Source organism: Phodopus roborovskii, unplaced genomic scaffold (assembly GCF_943737965.1).
Source record: "Phodopus roborovskii unplaced genomic scaffold, PHOROB, whole genome shotgun sequence".
NCBI classification, from domain to species: Eukaryota; Metazoa; Chordata; class Mammalia; order Rodentia; family Cricetidae; genus Phodopus; species Phodopus roborovskii.
In genome coordinates this window covers 3,269,200-3,284,658 of record NW_026126603.1, presented here as the reverse complement: position 1 = coordinate 3,284,658, position 15,459 = coordinate 3,269,200, and the positions used below count along the sequence as shown (strand labels likewise).

At 45.0% G+C, this 15,459-nt stretch overlaps 1 protein-coding gene across 1 annotated transcript; it reads right to left on the bottom strand.

The window, feature by feature from the left end:
• Positions 1-5,232: 5,232 nt before the first annotated feature.
• Ucma (upper zone of growth plate and cartilage matrix associated) lies at positions 5,233-14,416 on the bottom strand. Its single transcript, XM_051205845.1, has 5 exons — positions 14,239-14,416; positions 13,798-13,866; positions 13,612-13,707; positions 9,633-9,731; positions 5,233-5,561 (listed from the first exon to the last, which is right to left on the bottom strand). The coding sequence occupies exons 1-5, from the start codon at positions 14,294-14,296 to the stop codon at positions 5,464-5,466; spliced, it is 420 nt and encodes a 139-aa protein (XP_051061802.1). The 5' UTR covers positions 14,297-14,416; the 3' UTR covers positions 5,233-5,463.
• Between the last annotated feature and the right edge of the window lie 1,043 nt (positions 14,417-15,459).

Sequence of the window (15,459 nt, the reverse complement as noted above, 5' to 3'; positions counted from 1 at the left end):
AAACAATAAATTCTTAGATAGCAATCTTGCAGAATAGCAAATAGGCACCTTCTGAATGACCAGTGAATGTTTTCCAACAGAAACTGAAACAACAGCAGCTCCAGGGTAGCCAATGTTTGCAAAGTAAACAGGAGTTGGTTAAAAAATGTCTCAAGGCACTTATTTGTTTAAGGGGATGGGAGGTGAAGCAATGTCTCAGCAGTGAACAGTCAGTACTCTTCCAGAGGAGCCAGGGTTCACTCCCAACACCCACAAGGCCTTACCCCCCTCACCCCACTTTCTGGCCTATATAGTATACTTACATGCGAGCAAAACACTTCTACATGTAAAATAAGAATAAATACAGTCTGTTTTTTAAAAAGCAGAAGCACTATTCTGTTTGCCTGTCACTGATAGCCATCAAAACTACTCTGTCATGAAAGCATTACCATCTGTGGTAGAGCTTAGATACACAGAGGCTCTCCAGAACTGTGGAGAATTCAAAAAGTGAAATTCTACATTTGCCAGTATTTGAAAAAGAAATGAGAGGTCAGTTGGCTAAAATTGGAAGCAATTTGTAGGAAAACTTCAAAAAGGATTTTAAAATTAAAAGTACAATCACCAGGAATGTATCATTAAGCCACTTTTCAGTCAGCCAACCCAGACACTGTCCATAGGAAACCATGTAGAAAAGAATTAACTTTCTATTATTTTCTGTTTGTCTTCTCCTAGATTTTAAGATAAATGGCATGATACAGAACACACTTCGATGTCTGGCATCTCACTTGGCATGACATTGTGAGATTCATCTGTGTTTCTGCATGTATCCATAGTTACTCCAAGGATTCCACTCTATGGGTATACCTGTAGTTGGTTTATGTAATCACCTGTTGCTGGACATTGTGGTTGGGTCATTCTGCCTTGGGGCTGTGACTAAAGCTTCTATAAGCATCCACTCAGAATACATACATATATATCGTAGGTCTTTTAGGTAAAGTCTAGAAATGGAATATATAGGATGTATCATAAATATATGTGTGTTAGCTTTATAAGACACTGCCAGCCTTACTCTAAAGTGGTTATACTCTATTAAACCATCTAGCAAGTGCATGGGAATACAATTTTCATTTGCTCCACAGCCTTACCAACACCTGATACTGCCAGTCTTTTTTAATTTTAATTTGTCTCTGTTTGTGTGTGTGCGCGTGTGCGCGCGCACGTGCTCTTTCTGTGTATGTACAAGTATCCACAGAGGCCAGAAGACATCAGAAATCCTGGAGCTAGAGCTACAGGCTGTTGTGAGCTTCCCTATATGGGTGCTAGGAAGCAAACTCGCCTCCTGAAAGAGTAGCAAGTGCTCTGTTAAGTCTTCTCCTCAGCCCCTTGTCAGTCTTTTTAAATTTAACTATTGTGATCAGTGTGTAATGGCATCTCATTGCAGTTTTAATCCTTATCACCAGTACTGTTCACCATCTTGTAGTGTTCTGTTCACCAGCCAACTGTGTGTGTGTGTGTGTGTGTGTGTGTGTGTGTGTGTGTCATTGGGCTGAGTTATAAAAGCTATTTATATTCTGAATACAAATGCTTTTACCATGAAAGACTCTGAAGATTGTTGTGTATGGTCTAAAGCAGTGGTTCTCCACCTTCCTAATGCTGTGACCCTTTAATACATACAGCTCCTCGTGTTGTGGTGACCCCACACACACACACACACACCATAAAACTACTTCATTTCTACTTCATAACTGATTTTGCTATGTTATGAATCATAATGTTTTGAAGATAGAAGTTTATCAGAAGGGTCACGACCACTGAGAACCTCTGGTCTAGAGAATGATCTGCACTAGCCATATTTTTTATTTTGAATGAATGACTTCATTAAGTATATTTAAAAAGAGTTAAAGACTATATAGCAAGTGATATTCAGCTAATGTGCATGAGGTCAGAGGACAACTTGACAATAATTGGTCCTACTGTGTGAGTCTTGGAGATTGAACTCATACATCATCAGTCTTGCACTTTTACTCTTTGAACCATCTCACCAAACCAAATTATGAAGCTCTTAGCAAAGCATTAGAACACTACTGTTTGAAAATAAATGAATTAAGTAACCCAACCAAACAGGGATGCACATGACAAGTATACAGAAAATACAAGACTTGTGGGGCTTTGAGAAATCACCAGCCTCTTCCCTGGAAGTCTGAGTAAATAAAATCACCCCTAGATCATAGTTTCCTTGGTCCCTGTCTTTGGGGTAGTGCTGGGATTGAGCCCAGGATCTTGAACTTGGTAGGCATGTGCCTTCCAGTTCAGCTCCCACCTGCCAGTATTTGTAAATAAAAATGTGAAACTGATTGATAGAAATTAGTAGGATTCCTGGTCCTATTACCTTTGGCATCATCACCAGGGAATGATAGTGCTTGGCTTTTAGTGAAGGAGTTCTAGGCTGAATTTGAAAGCTTAAGTATAATGGACCCTTTGTTGGGGCCTGGAGTAAGTGAGGTAAAAGAATTCCTCCTAGCCCCTGCTGCCAGAATTCTTTATCTAGAGTCGGTATGCCAAGTTGCAGCCATTGAAGAGGCAAGGGCAGACTGTTTAGGGTTTTTTAAACTTATTTTTTAAACTGGCTGTTCTCCCAAATCTGACTTACTTTTGGACATCTATTGCTTCCCTCAGACACAACAGGCTGGTGGCTGTGTGGTATGGCCCATCTACCCGTCCACTAGCCTGTGGGAGGAGATGCCAACCAGGTGTGAATGAAAGGGGGTCAAATTGACAGGGTCAACCAGGTTAGGACCCTGTCTCCCTAGAAAGTAGAGAGCATTACTTGGCCTTTCTTCTGTTTCCCATCTGGGTGTGCATTCACCAGCTCAACAACCACAGACTGAAAACACTGGAAACGAAGATTGAATCTGCACTGGCTTCAGACATTTTTGTCATTGTTCTCAAAATAATAGTTTGAGAATAATACTATTTACATTGTATTACATTTGTATAATCTATAGACAAACGAGCATAGAAGAGAATGGGGGGGGCGGGTTATGGGCAAATGCTACTTGTACATGCTTTGTATAGAAACTGGCCTCTTTAGATATTGGTAACTCTGAGACCCAGTCTTCTCATACCAAGAGACAACTGTAGCCAATTTAGAAAGCACTTTGTCATCCTAATTACTCATCCAAGGGATAAGTTCTCAAGGCCTGTGTTGTCATCCAGCTCCTGGCCAACCAAAAGGAGCCAGAGTCCAACCTCCCTTGGATCGTTAGCCCAACAACATGCAATCCAGCCACCTGAGCTCACACCAGGCTAAGCTTGCCTCACTGCCCACACATTATCCCCATTAGAAAGGCTCACCACCCTTCATGTTTGGTGGCCTAGGGATGGATGAAAATGGGTCGGCCTGGGAGTTCTAAGTGGATCAGGTATGTAAAGGAGCCGCCCACGGAGAACAAACTTAGGAATTAAAATTAGAAAATGGTTTAGGGCTCTTACTCTGTCCCTTTGGGATGGGATGGGAAGCAGGTGGAATCTGTGTGAGTCTCTTACCTAGTAAATCAGAGAAGAGCATCTCTGAACTTTGCTCTTCTCAAACCCAAGTGTTTTCTCCAGTTTGGATGAGAGGCTGACAGATAGAAGTCAACCAGTCAAATCCTTTCTGTTGAGATTTATCTCAACATCAAAATGCCAGTTCCTCTCATGTAACCTCAGCATCCTCAGGTAACATAATAAAAATAGCTATAAAATATTTAAGTGCCTGCCGGGCTTTTAGTTTATGCCACTTTTCCCCAGTGTTAGTGCATGCTAACTTACATGCATGGCATGTCCAGAGGGCAATGTAGAGCAACAACTGTTAGCTTTCCATTCCTACAATAAACACTTGGATACAAGCAGGATATAAAGAGAAAGGAGTTGGGTTCCTTTTTGGTTTAGATACTTCAATCCATGGTCAACTGGCCCTGTGGCTCTGCGTGAGACCCCTTTCATCATGGCAGGAGCATACGGCACTCATTTCTTGGTGCACAATCCCCATGAGGTGTTTGTCCCAGAACACCTCCTTCTCAGCCCACCTGTACAAGTTTCCACTACCTGCTAGCAGCACAAAATCAAATGCTAATCTTTTAATACCTGGCTTTTGCAGATAGATAGTCCAAAGTCAAACTATAGCAGCTAGGCTCCTGAACAGCTTTTCTGTTGGGGCTAGGCCTCACCCAGAAGCATTGTGTGTAGGAATATGCAAACCGTGCAGGTGAGTGTATACTGATAAGCTGCTGAGGTCTGGAAAGTGAGATGGCACCAGCAATAGTGTGGTGTTTTTTATGTTGTTTTGGTTTTTTGAGACAGGGTTTCTCTGTGTGGCTTTGGAGCCTGTCCTGGAACTAGCTCTGTAGACCAGGCTGGCCTCAAACTCACAGAGATCTATTTGCCTCTGCCCACCCCCCTTCCCGAGTGCTGAGATTAAAGGCGTGTGCCACCAACACCTGGCAATAGTGTGTATTTCAAGGGCCCCTTCCCAGAGACTTACCTGTGAATGTTTTCAAATCATGGATACTACAATTTGTAGAAGTTAGGGCCCGTATTTCACCATTTTACTGAATAAAAAGTTAGGGACATTGGTTTCAATATGAAAAGAGTTATGGAGGAAAAACATAAAAACACAGAAAATTCTCTAAGCACCTGCTATCCCACAGAGAAACTTCCTCATGTGGAAATTGGACCAACCTGCATCATGACCACTATATTGAAGCTTCCAGTAAAGAAGCCCACACAAATACTCCACAGAAAAGAGAGATGGCTGTGTACCCATGGCACTACAGAAATATGTCATGCCACTATGAACTGGACGTGGGTTAGGTTTTGCTGTGAGGGGACTTGTATTCCAGGCTGGATTCCCCTAGCTTTGAAAGAAGAGCACCAGGCGCTGGGAAGAAGGTGGTTCCTCCATTCTGCTTGTCTAGTGTTTCAGTTCTTAAAGATAGGGTGGTAGGTGTAGCTCAGTGGGACAGCATGTGCTCAGCATGACCCTTGGACACATGGCTGGCTCCCTTGGAGCCATCTTACAATGATACACAAGGTTGATTCAGCATGTTTATTAATAGGCCATAAGCAAAGTTAAATAAAATCTGTTTGCTGCAATCCTTTTAACTGTCCTATCTTATGGGCGTTCTAATTCTAATTCATAAAGATTTGATGCTGGGAAGAAACCCAGATGGTAGCTCTCAAGAAAGAAAGGAAGGAAAAAAGGAAAGAAGGAAGGAAGGAAAGAAGGAAGGAAGGAAGGAAGGAAGGAAGGAAGGAATCACCCACAAAGAAGCAAAAGCCAGGCATTGTAAGACATCAGAATAAAGGGTGTGCATTCCCAGGAGCTGTTGGCCTGGGCAGTCCCCGAGCTTCCCCTTGTGGGCCTATCTGTTGCAGAGAGGCAGGTGTGTAGGGGACCTGGTGGCATGTCTCACACCCCACTCCCCTAGTTGCTTCAGGTTGAGGTCAGACATGATGGCGGTTGTAGAGGTAGGGAGGGTACAGGCCGTCATAATGCCACTGCCGCCACTGCTCCACTGCCTCCCTGGTCCTTTCTTCCTGCTCTGAAGAGAAAAGGCAAAGGTCATTGTGCAGACTAGAGGACACCCAACTCAGCTGCAGGTTTTGAACAGCCACAGCATCTGCTGAAGGGACATGGAGCTGAGTGTCCCTGTGTGCCAGGGACAGAGCTGGGAGGGGCCGATGAGCATTTGTACAAAGGTTTCTATTTTGGAGCCAGCAAGAGGATAAAAGTCAGAGCTGGTTGCCAACAGAACTAAAACTAAGGCGTCCAAACTGCCTAACCTCTAATACACTGCCAGCAAGGAGGGCAGGAGTCTTAACCATCACTGCCTAAAACAAATGACTAGACACCAAACTAACAAGTAACATAATGGCCACGTGGGAACACAAGCCACGCCTTGAAAACTTACGTATGAGGACCAGTGACATGGCTTCTCTGGGGGTAACAACCTGAGTTCCATTCCTAAAACCCACATAAAAGGAGAGAACAAACCCCCACAAATTGCTTTCTCACCTCTACCTGCACATACGCACACTCAAATATAACAGAATAATTTAAGGACAAAAGTGGACATTATTGACAGCATGGAGTGATGCATCATGGGTACTTGTTCTCTATAAATTGCTTTGTTTTGCTTTTTTGAGATAAAATCTTACTATGCAGCTTAGGCTGGAATTCATGATCCCCCTGCATTAACTTCCTGGGTGCTTGAATTATAGATATGTGCCACCATACCTGGCCCCTTCTATATCTTCTAAGCTTCAAAAATAAAATTTTATTGTCAAAACTAGTTGGGAAAGGGACAGGTGACATAAGTGTCAGACACCATGGCTACTGAGGATGTCTCACTTCTGTGTGAGCCTATAGGATGCTTTCTCCCCTTGGTGCTGAAATTCCCTCCTGTATTTGGTACCTGGGACAACCAGGTACACACAGAGCCCAGCCTTGGCAGGGGTTTTAGCCTTCCAGACATTTCTCAGGCTCAGTGAGCAACTCCTCTTCCAGAGGCAACTTGAACATTGATGCTGATTAAGCACCTTTTTGTTGTTGATCATGTGTCCCTTTCAGGAAGCAGCTCACTTGGGCAAGCTCAAACTTTCAGTGGCTTAAGAAGATTGCTAGCTGAAAGCACGTTGGCATGGAGCTCAGAAGAAAAAATTGCTGGCAACTTGAGACTGACCTGGGCCCATATGTGTGGCAGTTGTTTAACTTGATCTACTTGTGTGATTCCTAGTGTGGGAGCAGTCTGTCCCTAACACTTTGACTGACTCTCAGGAACCTGTTCCTCATACTGTGTTGCCTTGCCCAGCCTTACTATTAGGGGAGGGGCTCCATCCTATCTCAACTTGGCATGCCATGCATCGTTGACACCCATGGGAGGCCTGTCTCATTCTGAACAGAAACAAGAGGAGTGGACTGGGGGAGAGGGGCAGGTGGATGGGAGGAGAGAAGGGAGGGGGAACTGCATTTGGGATGTAAAATAAATAAATTTAATTAATAATTTCAAAAAGGGTACCTTACTGCAAATTGTTACATCTGGTTTATACCTTTCAGTATTTGTTATTTTTCGCCACCAGGGTCCTAAAAAATCACATAAATAAAAGTATTTTACAGGGGAAAAAAAGTTGCAGATGTATGCAAGGTAACAGCCCAGACAGCTGGACCGCTGAGACAGATGTTCAGGACAAAAAAGCAGGGGTGGAGTAAGGTGGTAATGAGTTCAACTTTCTTTCGAGAATCAATTCTGTGGTGAGCTAGACTGTCTCTCTTTCCCCTCCCCCCTCTGGAGAGACCCTTAGGTCACTCTCTTTCTCCCTGCTCATTCCTTCACCCTAGTGGACCGGTGGGAGGATCCCCCAAGGCCTCCATGATTCTCCATGATGGAGAAGAGCAGCAGCTTGCTGTCGAGGCCTGAGCATCCATCCCAGGGTGGCTCCCAGAACATCACCATGTGTGGTTGTGTGCCTTTTTTAGCCTCACTCTTTCAAACTATAAAACGAAACTGTCTCAGATACTGTCATACAACTGCTCAATGCCAAAATCTGCTAGTGACAGTCCCCAACAGCCCCTGCCCTGCTGTGCCTCTCTGTGGTGGGTCTCAAGGGCCACGATCTTAGTATACTCTGAACCCCATATTCCAACTCATCACGAAAGAGAAAACAGGTTTTTTTCCATATAGTTTCTAGAAATTTGAAAATGATTTTGCTTGATTTTTTTGGATTTTTTTTTGTGTGTGTGTTTTTGTTGTTTGTTTGTTTGTTTGTTTGAGACAGTTTCACTATGTAGCCCAGGCTGGCTTCAAAGCTGAGATTCCCCTGTTTCAATTCCATACCAGCACCATAAGGCCTGGCAAAGGCCAGAAACATTTAAAATGGCACTGTGTCCAGTGCTATTAGCCATAGTATGAGTAAAAAAAATCACACTTATGGAAATTTGGATTTAAATCCTCAGGTTTTAAAAAAAGACAGCTCGCCTCAGGCTACTCGCCAAGGCCAACAAACCTCTAACGGAAGTTTGCTCCTGAGGTGACAATCTGTTCCTTATACTATGTTCCCAAGAAAGTTTGATTTCCTAGGAGTCGAGGCCAACACCTGCTTGCAGGGCTTATCTAGGTGCCACTTGCAGGGCAATGGGCACAGCTTCAGCCCTCAGTACCCAGCAGCAGTATTCTTTTCACTAAGCCCTTAGAGGAAGGACCTCCTCACCCATCAGAGCCTGTAAGCCAGGAGAACTGAAAGCCGACAAAACCGGAATGAAAGCCTAAGCTTGTGCACAAGGAGGTTCCGAAAGACAGGGTCATGTCAAGCTTGAAATTGGAAAAGACCCAAAGAGAAATATTCCCATTCTCATTCTCCCCCATCTCCCCTTCCTTCCATCTCTCCTCCTTCCTCTCCTGCTCCCCCTGTTTCCATTAAGTGTCTTTATGGATGTTTGCTGTAGGTGACACTTGAGAGCACTAGTCAGCTGTGGTTCAGACAGAACCTTTCTGAACTATCCCCACCCACACCTCCTCCACCAAGCCCTGGTGTGAGCATGTCCTGAGGGCAGATTGGATCTGTAGGTAGAAAGATGTGTCCATTGGCTCATCAGAGACCCTGGGCTCTCTAGATCTTTTCTACTCTACTGACAAGAATGGAGGGTTAGTAAAAAGGGCACTTCCAACAGATGAGTAAAGGCACAGAAACCCATGCCAGAACAAAAACAAAACCAAAAAGCCCCACAAAACTTTCAGGACCTATGTTGCTATTGGGTGCATAAGCCAAGATGGAGTATAGATTTTAGAAGTCAGGTACAAGACATGGGAAAAAGGACCAGTGCTTTTGTGTCCTCAGTTCTCTTGACCAGAGTGTTGTTATAGGCTGGGGAGATCACTTAGTAGATAATGAACTTGCCACATACAAGTGTGAAGACCAGAGCATCAAAATCCATGTAGATTGCTGGGTGGCCACAATGGCCCCAGCCTCAGAAGGTGGAGACGGTCTCACCAAAGCAAGCTGGGTAGTGAGACTAGCCATATTGGCAAGCTCTACATTTGATTAGGCAGCCCTGCCTCAGTGAACAGGGTGGATGCATGATTGAGGATGATCCAGGACATCAACCACAGACCTCCACATGTGCACACGTGAGCGTGCCCACATGAAAATGAAAAAAGAAAAGGAGAACCCTGATTGTAGGGAATAGGTAAGTAAGTGGTCTTCATTTTCCTGGATAAAGTAGCACTCAGAATTGGTACATTGATTTCTAAGGAGCTTATGATCATGACTTTGATATCCACCCACCAACCCTGTAGGAGCCAAGCCACAGTTTTAGGTGCTTAGATCCACAGTGATTCTTAAACCAGAGATGGGGAGCCAATAACTCCCTAATCTCCACTGTCCCCAAGTCAGTGTGTCCCCAAGCCCATGTGTCCTTTGTCCTCTTCCACAACTTTCCAAGTCTGCATAGCCATTTTTGTGACTCGTTCTTTTCACAACTACCATGGAGAGGACCTGAAAATGGGTCTTGTGCCCTTGCCTCCCTCCTCCAGTCAACATCAGGGAAGCCTGGGGGCGAGCCTGGGCTTTCCTCTCTATGTCCTCCTCCCCCAAGGATGTTGCTGGGGAGCTCTTACCATCTCTCTGCTCCTCCACGAAGTTCTCAAACTCATTCCTTTGTTCCTCATAATACTCTCTCCGCAGCTCATCATCCCGCAGCTTCTGTCTGTTTTCCGCTGTGAAGACAGAGTTGCTCTTGAGAAAGGAGCAAGGAGGGCATGTATGTGAGGGATACCACACTGTATCCGAGAGACTGGATCTGATGTGAAGAGTAGTGACCAAGCACTTTGCTGAAATGGCTTATGCTTCGCCTGGACTGTAAAACATGAAGGGCCTGGCAGGCCGATCTATCCATTTTGCAGAAGAGAAGAAAGAGGCCCAAAAGGGGACAGTGCTTTGGTTCTGGTCACAAAGTTAGTGGTGTGATCCAAGAACCAGGCCATTTAGAAACTTGAACTCCCATGATGGGAAATGAACTCTCTAAATATTAATCAGATTGAAAGTTAACTTTGGGCCTGGAGAGATGGCTCAGCAGTTGAGCACTGACTGCTCTTCCAGAGGACTTAGGTTTGATTCTCAGCACCCACATGGCAGCTCACAACCATTGATAACTCCAATTCCAGGGAATCCAGTGCCCATATTCTGGCCTCCATGAGCACCAGGAATGCATGCTATAAACATACTACATGCATGCAGACAAAAACACCCAAATACATAAAGTAAAAATTAAAAATTTTAAAGATAATTTCACATTACTGAATATCTTCTAGTCCAGTCTGAGCACCTGTCTTAGTCAGGATGTGGGATTAGCACTGAGATTAGAAGAGTAGATATGAGGTACTGGCAAGATGCCTCCGTGGGTGAAAGTGCATGTCACCAAGCCTCATGACATGATTCAATCCCTAGGACCCACATGGTAGGAGAGAACCAACTCCCACCAGTTGTCCTCTGACATCTGTGTGTGCACCATAGCAGGTATGCACCTTCTACATACAAAATGTATATACATATACAAAATAAATGCATAAATGCCACTAAAAAGTAAAGGCTGATAAGAAAGATACTATCCTCCCACTTCTTAAGAGGGATGACCCTGTTGTGCAATTAAAGAGGATGTGAAATCAAGTGTCAGCAGGATGGGGAGTATGACTCTACTATACAGCACTTATCTAGAATGTGCAAGTCCTAAAATTCAATTCCCGACATTGCAAAATAACAATAATACTCAAATAAGCTTTTACCAAGCATGACAGCTTTTGTAATAAAAGACTGAGAGCTGTGATGCTTTGGAAGATGATATTTAAAGTCCTTTACTTAAAGGTTCTTGTGTCCTTTAACTGGAACGCACACTGGAGGCCTATGGATCATAGGCACTTCAGGAAGATGGGCCCATCAGATTGCCTCACATGCTCAAGGCATGGGTCCCTTCACATCACAGACTGGACTGTAGTGCTTGCTGCCCTCCAACACTGATATGCAAGAAAAGAAAGAGAAGCAGAAAAGCTAAGGCAACCACAGTACCCATCACCACTCCACTATATGGAGTGTTAGACTTGCCTAGAATGCACAAGGCCTTGAAGTCAATACCTAGTACTGGGGAAGGGGGGAGTATCGGGGACAGGGGGAAGAGAAGAGAAGAGGAAGGCAGGAAGATGGCTCAGCAGCAAGGTGCTTACCAACAAGCCTGACAACCTGAGTGTGAGCCCCAGAATCTACAAGGTGGAAAGAGAGAATCAGCATCCACAAACTCTCCTCTGACCTCCACACTCACGCTCATGCACACCTCTGACCTTACACACATTGTGAATCAATGAATGGGGTTTTTGTTTATTTTCTTTTGTTGAGGGAAGAAAGGAAAAAAAAAAAAAAGAAATAGGGAAGTAGAGAGAAAAAAGAAAGAAAACCTCAACTCCTTCCTGGAAGCAAGAAGCTTATATTAATAAGTCAATAAGTGAATACTAATTAACTCATTAAAACAAGGTTATCTGTGGATTTGCCTTAGTACAGATTTCTGAGAGAAGTCCCATGTTTCTTCACATCCTACAGATTCCTCAGGAGGTGACTAGGGCTCAGGGAGGTGCGGTGACCTAATGGAGGCCAGCCACACAGCTGCCTGGCCCAGAACACCTTGCTTGGCAGTGTCACCCTTCTGACTCCCTGAAAGCTCTGATGTGGCTCCAGATATCGGAAAGCTGCTGCAGGAGTGTTCAGGTTTTAGGAAGGACATCGTGAGTGACTACCTGTTCCTGAAGAACATCATCATAAAAGAAACCATCCCCAAACTGAACATCTGATGTAACAATAACAATGAATGAATTTCACACTCTACCCAAATGGTGTTTTATAGGATGTGCCAACATACACATTTTGTACATTTTTTGAAGGTAACTGGGCATGGTGCCATGCACTTGTAATCCCAGAGGTGGGATGGAAGAGACGTCCAAGGGGCTTGCTGGCTAGCTAGACTAGACTCTCTAGCAAGTTCCAGGCTACTGAGAGACTCTGCCTCAAAAAGAAAAGTGGACAGCAACTTTAGAAACAACTCTTGAAGTTGCCTTCTGATCTCCACATGTATGTACACACACACACACACACACATACACACACACACTCACACACACTCATACTCTCATATACACGCTCATACTCATACACACAAATATACATCCATCCAATTATTATTCTAAAACAGTTCCAAATTCATGTTAATTCCAAGGTGATTCTCCTCTATCTGTCCACAGAGGTCGGTCTGGTGACTGCTAATATGAAGTCCAGGGTATTCACTTGGATATGTAGCACCTCCCCCACTGCCCACCTGACTGAGCTTCCATCCATGGGAAGAGACCTCAGGCTTAATCATGAACTGCATTGTTCTCAATCATCAGTTTCACAGGACAGAAGATAATTGCCTGTGCATACCAGTTTCCTCCCTCAGAGTCTGCCAGAGTCTGACTGCAATCAAGGACTACACCTCCAGCACAGACTTTCAGTGTTGCTGGACACTGGCCTGCTTCAAATTTCAACCTGTGTGTGGTCTGGCGATTTTCCTACTGTGGTCGGTTAGACTTCTCAAATTAAAAAAAAAAAAAAGAATCATCTGCAAGCGTTTCTATCCCCGTTCTTCCCCATCATTTGAAAATAATCCTGCTGTTTTTACTGAACAAGAAGTCACCTTGCTTGCTGCCCGTGGGAAGGGACACAAAGAGTTCATTCATCCACATGCTCAAGCAAAGAATCAAGCCACAGACTCAGCCAGGATGTTCTGAGCTCAGAGGCTCAGAAGAATCAGTTCAGGGTAGGAAAATCCAATGCCTCCTGGGTCAGAAGGTCAAGAACCAGAGACTTCAGAGTCCCAGAGATGCCAAAATTCACAGAAAATTAAACTGAAGAAAAACAAACACGAACAAAAATGCCAGCCCCCTCCCTTGATACTTTGTCCTCAGCCTCTTTCCTGGTTTATAAAGAAATTGAAATCAGAGGGAGGAAGTGGCTGAGGCCACTCAGCAGCAGAACCGTCACCAAGCTTACTCTTCCCAGCACTTAGGTCCTGAGTACCGTCCCAGAGGGAGGGCCACATTGTTGTCCTGGGTGCACCATGCGACTATTGCTTAAGGCCCACTGAAGTGGCCTATTTCCTCCAGACCCCGCAGACATTCCCCTCAGGTTTTTTGTATTGTTTTGTTTTGTTTTTCACTTTCTGACTACATCTTGGGGCTCTTGACGTGGCATAGTCTCTGTTGTTCCTTACCTTGATGCCACTTTAATCCAACCTATGACCCATAACCGGTGAAATATAATACTGTTTCTACATTTCTATTTCATTTGTTAGGGACACAAGCATGCCACAACGTGCATGTGGAGGTCAGAAACCAACTCTAGGAGTCACTTGTCTCCTTCTACTATGTGGGCTCCAGGGGTTGAATTTGGGTCACCTACACCATAAGGCCATCTCATTAGCCCAAAATATAGTACTGCTGCTCATATAGAGCTCTAGTCCCCCTAATATCAGAGGCTTTGGTAGTCCATTGTGGGAGGGAGACCGTCTGGCATCCTTACCATTGACTTCAACTTGGGATTTGGGAGACCGCTTGCCACGCCTCTTGAGGAAATTTGAGGCATCCGATTCTTGCATGAAAATCTTCTGTTTCATACCTGAAACCAGAAAAGTGCTTCTTCACAACCAGCATGGGTAGGGGAGCAAGATCCGTCTGTCCCACATGTAGGGGTAGCCCCTAGACTCACCTTCCTGCGCTGCCTGGTCTCCGGCTGCCTGTCTGCTGCCCACAGAAGCACTGGTCCCCTCTTGTAGCACTGTGGGGTGGGGTTTAGGGAAAGGCTGTAGCATCAGAGGTCCCAGTGGGGCTTCAATAAGCCTGGGTGCAGTGGCTTATTAGACTACATTTGGGGCCCTCTGCCCTTCTGCATACCAGTCACATAGGCAATCTTTATAGGAATCTACCATATGAGCTGACTTGTTTCCTATTTGTTACCTTTGCTATTTTTCTGTTATATTTTCTTGTACACACACACACACACACACACACACACACACACACACAACGAGCATAGCTACCTTGATAAACATACTCCTTCCTACCTATGCCACCTGAACAAATTGACCTATGTATAGAAGGTCTTACTGTGTAGCCAACACAGCCCACCCTTCGGTCCTCCCATACTCACTACACAGGAGCACCACGGCCAAGAAAGATGACAGGAGGATGACTTGTCTCCAGGACATCTTGGTAGTGCACCTCCAGAGACCACAGGGCAGATGCTAAGATGAGGTGGCTTGGAGTCCCCAGTACTGCTGAAGCTGCTGCCCAGTGAGCCCTCACTTCTGAGTAGGGCAGACAGGCAAGAGAGAGAAACAGGAGGCAGGAAGCTGGGGTGCCACTGGGGGGGGAGAGGGAGGGGTTCTGGCTGTGGTTTCCACTGGCTGCTCCTGGCCAGAGCACTGGAGATGTTTTTGGCACCTGGCAGAAAGCTCCACAGAAGTGAGCTTGTAGTTGGTGGGGGCCCTGGCAGGGACAGATTTGAAGTGTCCTTTCCAATATCCATGCCCAAGGAGGTGCTATGAAGAATACTCAGCCTGAATCAGGGTGCAGGAGGCCAATGGGATGTTTCAATGAGTTCTTTGCATCTGCTTGAAGGAGGGTGGCTCCCTGGTAACCATGGCTGAAACATATGGGGCCAGATGAAGAGGGAATTACTCAGAGTTCGTTTGCATTCAAATGTCGGAAAAGTAAGGCCCCTGATATCTGGAATATACCCTGATGTGTGGTGATACTCACTGAGACACGTGGGCCATTCTGATGGTACCTACGGAACTTCCTCACTTGATCCATTGATCCCTGGAGCCCTTGGCTGAGCGATAAAGGTCAGTGGCAGGGAATTTTCCTGGTATGTGTGAGGATCTAGGTTCAGCTCCCAGGACTGCAAATTTAATGAATTAGTTATAAGCAGTTTCAAAACATGGAACCCTGGGTTTACTGAGGTTGCAGAAGACAACAATAGCAAACTAGTTCTACATCTTTATAACAGGGCTTGTGGGGATGGCTCAGCATTGTAGAGTGCTTGCTGCACTTGCAGAGGACTGGAAGTGAATACCTGTCTTCTGACCTCCAGGCGAATGAGTATACTAGCACATAGTCTGTTGAGAGAAATGAGCCATAGGGCAGAGCCATTTTGACAGGAATCCTAGGTGAAACAGTAGATGTGGGAAACACCTGTGGCAACCTTGAAACCTCTGATCTCCCCTTGCCCAGTGAAAGGCCATCCCATTCAGCTGCAGACCTTTACTGAGCACTGACTTTCTCCTTTACTAGTCATCAACCTTGGGTAAACTTCCTACTTCCCCAAAGTCACTTAGTCCCCTTTGTTTATCCACTGTCTATGCCAAAA